A 9,223-nucleotide genomic window follows, 5' to 3' on the forward strand; every position below is an offset into this window, starting at 1 on the left:
TGGTTATTCTTATTGCTTAAGTAATTCTGTCTATGCATCATTTAGGACATCATTGTTTTTTTTTTTTTGGTAGATATATATATTGCTGTGCTTAAAGGGTTGCTTAAACTCAGCATAAACCTTTTACACTTTTTTTGTTCGGAATTACAGAGTGTGATTAATGGTATGAATATATAAGTTTGCTTTCTGACAGTAAAGAGGCTGCCTTTAATTGCTTTGATGGTGTGAGAAATGCGATTTGAGGGATCAGGAGAGAAAAAGAGACGGTGTTCCACGCTATTGAAATGCAAATGTCAGTAAAGAACAAGGAGAGATTGTGTGTGTGTGTGTGTGTGTGTGTTTGGGAGTAGGGGTACATGCACAGCGTGCAAGTTTGAGAAAGAGGGGACTTGTTGAGGAAATAACACCACGCGCGCGCACTCCTCGCCAGCTCGCGCCACAGTGGACGTCACGGTTGCATCTCCGCCACCAGTGCGCGTGCTGACTTTTATTTTATTTTTTTTTTCATCGATTTTTATTAAGAAAAAAAAGAAGAAGTGTGCTGCATGCGTGACTTTACGTTCAGTCTGAATTTGGCGTGTGTAGTGCTGAAGTCGCGTTTTCGACTTTATTGTGCTGTCGCTTTAATTGACGAATTCACGGCAGCGCGAGACCTCGAGGAGACCCGCTGACTCCCGCTGATGACCCCGTCGTCACTCGGCGAGCCCTGGCCGTGAATCATGTCGCGCCGAAAGCAGAAACGACCTCAGCAGCTCGTTAACGCGGATCCGGGGGGCACGCGCCTGGTTTCGCAAGGTGAGAGATTTATTGTCTTCTTTATTGACAACCGCGTGTCTTTTGAATGAAGATGTGCAGGCAATGCAAATGAAGAATAAATAACTCTTCATTGTTCTTCATCTATGATACAATAATATTTATTGACTCACCTTGACCTTTCTGATTTGTCTGTTTTCATTTCTTTATAAGCGATAGATCATAGTTTGTCTACAAACAAACAAACAAACACTAGACTAGCATCAACCTGTGGCGAAACTTATAAACTTCACGGTACGGCTACGTTTCCTGAATGCTAGTTTGTGGTTACAGAAACCTCCCGCCTACCGGGAAACTTTGGAGACGTTCTTTGTCACTGGTTGTATAAGCCTAAGAGAACGTTTCATAAGAGAAACTTCTTAGAATGTTTCGAGGACAATGCTGACAAAACGCTAAAAATAAACAAAAGCAAACCAAACATCAGTGATGGGAAATAGTATTGATTCATTACGTCATTCATTTCCTCTATTTTACGTGAACTGGAGCTTCAGGTGACCTCATAACAGCTTACACTTTACCTCCACATGCTCAAACTGACCTGATCAACTTGTTCACATGTTCCAGACTACAGTCACAACCGCAGCTTTGATGACATCACATCGCAGGCATGATATACAGTACACAAGAACACACAGTTAGTTCCCCTTTTTGTCCAGTACCACCCAAGAAATAGATATGTTCAATTATATTACTTCTTCTTTTTTTTTTGCCCCATATTTAAAATGTTTGCAAAAAAAGATCTGGCTATTTATTGGACTAATATATATACTGCGTATTAGATCAAACGGACTGATTTCTAATCTTTACAAGTCTAAACTCAACCATATTTGGATATACCACTCCATCTGGGTAGCAACAACACCGTAATGGCTGTAGTGTGTGATTCTGTTGTATGCAATGAGTGGGGTCATTGTTCAGGAGATTCTGCTCAGATTTCCGCAGTGTACATGTGGCTAAGTAATAGCTTAAGAACTGTTTTTGAAAGAAGTTTGGAAGATCTTTTTTTTTCCTAGAACATGGAAAGAAAAAAAAGTTTTATTTTGGTTTTTTTTTTTTACCATTGTATGACTATAGTCAATACTTTGACGTACATCATTCAGAGGCCATAACTGTGTTATCTTTTTAATAGTACCAATTTTCCAAGAGACTTCCAGCATTCTCTGCCTGACTGCTGGGGGTCTTTTATTCATTTAGAAAACTTTACTATTCACTGTGAATAAGGTGCAGGCTACGGGGAGGGGAAGAAGGGGTTTTTGGGTAAAGATTAATCTCTTCTCTTTCTATTCTCCTTTTCCTCTCTCTTATTCTTTTCGCTTGTGCTCCTTACTCTCTACTCAGTCAGTAAACCCCCCCACCTCCCCGATTCTATTCACCACATACCCCTACTCAGTTGGGGGTTCCATTGGGTAGGATGCAGATGGGTAAAGAATTTCTCAAACATACAGCTTTACTACAAAGGTGTGCTTAGCTGAATCAGTGCATTTTCTTGAATTGGCTGACATGCTGTGGTTAAATCTATCAATGTTAAAATGCTTTATTTATTGAGATTTTATGGCTATGATGACACAGCATCATGTACAGTTATTTAAAGTGCACTGGAAAGTATTGTAGTCTGTCACTCAGCTTTCCAGTTCCCAACCCCCGTCCTTATTTTCTTTCTTTCTGCTGAAGATTCTGAAAGAATTTGACCTCTGGGCCCTAAAGGTCAGAACAACTGGCCAATCAGGGCATGAAGACAGTGCCCGAAACCTATAGTATAGTCTGACCTGTGACCTTGTGTCAGGGGAAGGATGAATGAAGAGATGAAAGACAGAACTGATGGAAAGAGTACTAGGTTAAGAGGGTTATGGGCTGTTGTGGTGATACCCATTGTCCTCTACAATGTGTTGCCATAGTAGCAAGGTGGTCAGTGGCCTGTTTGTTCATCAGAGATTGTTTCTCTAATCTGTAAGTGAGGATACATGTGAGCATAAAAAGTTTTTAAAATATACTGGTAATATACGTAAATATACACATGATGCATTACAGCCTTCAAACCGCACTTCACCAAACACCTGCATGATTTATCTGCATCAAAGTAATACAGTTAGCAAAATTAAAACAAATGAACCTAGATGGCAATCTCAAATTATGCACGAAATTCTCTACTATGAAAGATTGTTCAAATTACATATTTTCTTTGACTGTTTAAGACTAGATTTTCTCAGCTCTATTTAAATGTTGGGAACGAATAAAGGAAATGTGATCAATTGTCACAGTGCCTGACTATTCAATAAATTATGGTTGCAATGTGAAAGATACACTGTTTAATTCCTGTACTTCCATGTTATTCTTTTACAGATAATCAGTTGGCTGTGAAGTCACCATCAAACTCTCTGGCCTCAGAACCTACCTCATCTTCCTCATCATCTCCATCCCCTTCTTCCCTCCAGGACTGTCAACCTCCCCTTGCCCCAAGGCCCTCACCTGGTGGCCTGCATGCCCCTTCCCTTCCTAACGAAAGTTCCTCCCCTCCACACTGGCCTAGCCATATTGTTCCCTACACCACATCTCTTCCCAATACCCATTCTTCTCTCTCCCCAGATTTCCCCCACCCTTCCTTGTCTTCCCAGACTCACTCCCCTCCTCCTGTGCAACAGAACACTTCCCACATTCCGCTACATCAGCCTCATTCCACCATATCCTCGCCTCAGATGGGTATCTCAGCCACAACCACTGGTTCATCCTCTGCATCCTCATCATCCCTAAATGCTATTTCTCATGCAAGGAGCCCTAATTCCACACAACAAACCCCTTCTAGTCTACCAGAGGAGGTTCATGTGCCACCTACCCTGGCTGTGCTTTTAGAAGAACTTAGGGTTTTGCAACAGAGGCAAATACACCAAATGCAGATGACTGAGGAAATCTGCAGACAAGTGCTACGTTTGGGTGGAGTAATCACCAACCAGGGTACAACATCTATGGAAACCCCACAAAGAACCTCTGAGTCTCTCTCACCTTCTCTCCCCAATTCAGGTCCTTCCCAAGCTACAGCCCCTTCTATAACTTCCTCTCTTCCAACCCTAATCCCAGAATCTGTTTCAAACCTCACCATATGTAATACTAATGGGCACAAAGATTCATATTCCTCTTCATCATCCACACCATCTTCCTCTGCCTCATCTCTGGTGTCCTCAGGAGCTTCTGTGCTACCTCTTTCTTTGTCATTGGGTATTCCCCGATACCTACATGAAAAGTCTTCTAACACATCATTGAGCCAGGGCAGTGCTGTTAGTTACCAAACTCCTTCTCTGCTCACCTCTAGTACTCAGGAGCAACTGTCACTCAGCTCTGCTGTGGGATCCTCAGCTGGATCATTGAGCAACTCAACTGGGCGCCAGCAGCATGTCTGTCGATTTTGTGGTAAAGTTTTGAGCAGTGACTCCTCCTTACAGATTCATCTGAGATCCCATACAGGTGAAAGGCCATACCAGTGTCCTGTCTGTCTCAGTCGCTTCACTACACGTGGGAATCTTAAGGCCCACTTTCTGCGGCACCGTGAGCAGAACCCAGAGCTGTCACTATCCCTACTTCCACCTGCTCTGTCAGAGCAGAACCAGTCAGGATCTGGGCTTGTGGCAGTACAGAGACGCAGAAAACGCCGTGCAGAAGATGATGAGCCTTTTGCAGTTAAAGGTGGTGTGAGTGTCTCAGATGGCTTAGCCCTTGGCTTTTTATCTGGTTCATCTTCTCGCATGTCTTCTTCTTCCCTGCCACTCCCTCCCAGTGTAGATTTGGCTCTCTTGTCCACTGCCCATTCCCTGCTACAGCTCAATCGTGCATCTGCCTCAACAGTGGCATCTGCTTCAGCTAGTATACAGTCTTCTTCTGCATCTACTACCCCCTCTTCTTTTTCATCTGCTTTAACAAACCAGTTTAAAGGTGCTAAGCAACAGAGATTTGATGAAAATACCCCTCCACACTCCACCATACATCCCACTTCTCCATACTCCCAGCTAGCCCACCTCCCCAAGATCCTGTTTCCTGCAGGTCCCTCTCCTCATCACCCTAGTCTGGCCCTCCTTCGGCCTCCTCATCTTCCGTCTCCCCAACACCAGCTCACTTTTCCCTTTTCCCCTTACCCAAAACCTCAATCTTCATCACCCTCCTCCTCATCTCCATCGTCTTCAGCTGCTACTTCTGACACCTGCAAGCTCCAGAGACTGGCACAAAAGCTGGAGAAGCAACCTCCATCAAAACCCTTCAACGAAGACCAAACTAATGGCAGTACTCAAGCTAAGCATGATGTTTCTACCACCACAACCACCAATACTATCTCAGAATATAGGAGGGAGATGATGACAGCCCTGGGTCTAAATCCTAATCCCAACAGCGATCTGAGCACCCAGAGCATCTCTGGATCAGTTCCCTCTCTACCATCTCTGGTGCCTAACCAATGTGGAGTTTGTCTGCGTGTGCTAAGTTGTCCCAGAGCACTTCGTCTTCATCAGGCTACTCACCTTGGTGAACGTCCTTTTCCTTGCAAGCTTTGTGGTCGCTCTTTCTCAACTAAAGGAAGTCTAAGGGCTCATCTGGCCACTCACAGAGCACGTCCACCAAATACACGAACACAGAATTCTTGCCCACTTTGCCAGCGTAAATTCACCAATGCTGTGGTACTGCAGCATCACATTAGGATGCATCTAGGGGGGCAGTTGCCACCAGAGGGCAATGGCGATCTGGGAACGGAGGAACAAGCTGATCAAATGGGCAGTGTCATACTGCCAAAGTCTATCCAATCTCTTCCTCTTAATATGAGTGTTTCTTCTTCTATTGCGAGTACACTTCAGTCAAGCACTGCTTTAAGAACTAGTACATCACCTGATGCGAAACAAGCAGAAGGTTCTGAAAAAGATGCATGTAACATACCTGTTAATCAAGAAAATCAGACACCTGACCAAGTCTCAGAGAAGCAAGATCCCACTAGCCCATTTACCAGTGATGGCACATCTGCTAACTCCTCTCCTTTAAAAGAAGATCCTGACAATGATACAAACCCATGCGGTGTTAGTGATTATAGTCTCAGTGCTTTCAAAGCTCTTCATAGTAAGCCTCAAACTTGTCCTGTAGTAAGTAAGACTAAGGAGGATGATGAAAACATTCCTCTCTCACTCTGTATCAGAACAAGTGCACAGGATTACACAGGACCGTCTCATCTGGTGGTCAGTGAACCAAAATCCAATCCTGCTACAGCTCTTGATCATGCCCCATCACTCACACCACCCTCCAGCCCATCCCATCAGCCTAAGCAGGAGCTCAGAGGAACAAAGAAGGCAGTGCCAGGTAATGGAAAAGGGATGGATCCTGAGCTCAGTGAAGAAGGTGAATTGCCCTCAATAGTCTTTAACAGAGCACCTGAAGAGGCGAGTGAGAACACAATACCTTGGGATGCTCAAGATTCCAAAAGGAAGGAAGGGGTTATTAAACCCATAGAGATAAATCATGGAAATTGGGGTAAAGATGAAGCTGAAATTGATACTACCCAAGTAGCAACTCCAACAGTTCCAACACAACCTGCTCGTTCTGAGAAACCCTACAGCTGTATGCATTGTGGCAAAGAATATGCCAGCCGCAGTGGACTAAAGGTAGGGGGTTTAGCAACACGTCCGTATCTTGCATTGCAATATGGGTTAATGCTTGTTTTGTAACACTTCCTATAATTGTTATAAAACAATAAATGTGTGTGTGTGTGTTTCAGGGACACATGAAAACCCATAGTGCAGGAACAACCAATGAGCTGAATGCATCAGTTGTTCCACAGTCTTCAGAGGGAAATTATAAAGACACAGTGGAGGCTGGTCCTAATGTTTCCAGTGGCAACCTGCAAGCAGACCTAGAAAATGCGATGGAAAAGACTTCAGAAAAATTGTCTTTAACAGATGATTCACCAGCTGGTTCAGCAGATGGAGGACAGGAACCTGATGACCGGGCCTAAAAGAATATAAAAGAATGCAGAGGCGTAATGTTTGTTTTTAATCAGACATTTTTTATTATTCTGGTGTTAGAATTAGCTCTTAAACCTGTGGTATTGTAGAATAATAGTGATTCTGTTAACATGGTAATATTAGTGCCTTTTTCTGAAAGCAAGGCAATGTTGTTGTACACAAAGCCGCTTGAAATCAGATTTCAACATTCTTAGAATCAGGATCAATTCTTGATAAAGTGGTAGTATTTGTATATTACAAATTGTACAATATGTTGATTTCTGACAAATAGATATAATGCCAGCATAATTAGTGTTAATTGAAGACGAGGGATTCGTATACCATTTCATATCATCGACACTGGTCAACTCTGTAGAGGTCCAATGTTTTATTTCTTTTCTTTATTGGTTTTCTCTCCCCTTACTGTGATCATAATGCTTCTGTATGTACTGGGCAGTGTTCTATGTAACAGTGCTGCTGTCAACATTTATTCATTTGGTTTGATTTCAGTAATGTTACACTGTAAGATTTAGTGAGCCAGGTCTTATTAAAATATACTTATATTATTCTGTACCAATAGTGCACTCTCAGTATGTCTCAGTATGCAGTTATTTTCACTGGATTCAGTACTTTTTCCATGTCCATATTTTTACTTTAGTAATGTTCAACGTTATCCAGTTGATGTAGTTGGATCAAAGTTAGAACATATACACAAGAGCGGTTTTTGGAAGCATGTTTGACTTGATGATGAAAATGGTTATTGTTAAAGGCAGAGCGATGACCTGATGACCTCTATCTACAAGCACCCTGATTTCATTCATAGTCATTTAATTAGTTTGCCCAAGATGGACATTTATTTTCTCTCTTTGAGTTACGTGAGAAAAATGCTGCCCTTTGTCAGTGCCTCTATTTTGCTCTGACCTCTTTGCTCACTTGATTTTTTTTTTTTACTTGGTGTGTTCCCCATCGCTGTTGCCTTTAAATATTTTTTACTTAATTGTTTTACAGGTTAGGAATAAAAGCCGAATGAATGTCACGTCATTCAGACAAATCCTTGTGTGACTTGTGTGATTTGTGGACATAGGTGTGTAAACCTTGTAGCCAAAATGCCAGATATTGCACTCTGTACACATGGTAAGAGGAAGGGTTAAATCTTGAATTACAATTTAGCCCAATTTGGTTAATTATTAAATAGACAAAAGAATGACTGCCATAAAAATTTGTGTTTTCTCAGCCTAATTCCCTTTATATCTGCTCCAGAGATCTTTTGTGTACTTTTTTTGGTTCCCTTTCAAAGTCTGTTTCTTTTCATATGGCTTAGTTCACCAGATCTGTGGTGTGCATGTTGATGGGTTATGTGTGTATGCTGTGTGTCGATGACTGTGTGTGTGTGTGTGTGTGTGTGCATGAACTTGTGCACTGTGATTGAGTGTGCAGCTGTAGGCACCCCCTCCACTCTCTCTCTCCTCTCCAACACCCTCTTTCTGTGTCACACTCGCTTTCATATGCTCTCTCTTTCATTTTCTCTTTCATTCTCACTCTTTCAGCCTCTTTCCATCCTCTACTCCTCCCTATGTAATGGGACTGACACACAGGAAGCTCTAATCCCTGCACAATGATCCCCTTACCCCACCCAAGTGTCTCTGAACCTGCGGTGAGAGGAGGGGGCAGTGGGGTGCAACCCAGCCAGCTGTCCCCAAAATGCCTCCTAATCCTGCTTCTGCAGAGCCCTTGAAACCATGACAACTGGTAACCAAGGGGAAGAATGTTGAGCTTGAGAGGGAGAGAGACAATGAGCCCAAAATAAAGGGTTAGAAGTTTGTCCACACACTTTCGGAAGCAACACAAGGCATGTCTCAATCAAAAGTACAGGATAGTCATAGACTAATCACTGAAACATAAGAAAGGTGAATTTCTTAATTAGTGTCAGATTTATTTAGTACCTAAATTGTGAATCCAGATGAGAAGTTTACTTTGTTGTTTTTTTTCCTCTTTTGATACATTGTTACTATTTCTATAATAATTATTTTAATGGGTTTAATTAACCTATAGGTCTCCCATGTGCCATGTTGATTGGCTGTATTGATTGAGTACCCACATAAACCATAACAAATTGTGTGGATAAATATATTTAAAAACCTTGTTTGTATAATTTCAAAAAGTAAAAAAAAAAAAAAAACGTTTAAAAAGTCCAGCATATGTGGCTGTTTTAACTATGAAAACTATTCTGTGCACTGCTTGAGCAATGATACCACTAAATGTGCAGTAGCAGGTTCAGTCCACGAGGGGGAGCAACAGGTGCACTGTCGAACATGTGATGGCCAAACCGGCAATGACAAAGGAGATTTTGAATTCTTTCCACAGTTAATGATTAATTTTTTTTTTCAAAACTATAAGGTGTAAAATATACTTTGCTGTTTAACGTCATTGAGTGAATGAATATTTAT

The 9,223-nt window shown here is 42.1% G+C and overlaps 1 protein-coding gene across 1 annotated transcript; it reads left to right on the forward strand.

Annotated features, from left to right (window-relative positions):
- The first annotated feature begins 453 nt into the window (after positions 1–453).
- On the forward strand, positions 454–7,827 carry si:ch211-212k18.5 (sal-like protein 4). Its single transcript, XM_053504650.1, has 3 exons — positions 454–795; positions 3,154–6,437; positions 6,551–7,827. The coding sequence occupies exons 1-3, from the start codon at positions 720–722 to the stop codon at positions 6,785–6,787; spliced, it is 3,597 nt and encodes a 1,198-aa protein (XP_053360625.1). The 5' UTR covers positions 454–719; the 3' UTR covers positions 6,788–7,827.
- Positions 7,828–9,223: the final 1,396 nt, after the last annotated feature.

The sequence above is a fragment of the Clarias gariepinus genome, chromosome 1 (genome assembly GCF_024256425.1).
Source record: "Clarias gariepinus isolate MV-2021 ecotype Netherlands chromosome 1, CGAR_prim_01v2, whole genome shotgun sequence".
Taxonomy (NCBI): domain Eukaryota; kingdom Metazoa; phylum Chordata; class Actinopteri; order Siluriformes; family Clariidae; genus Clarias; species Clarias gariepinus.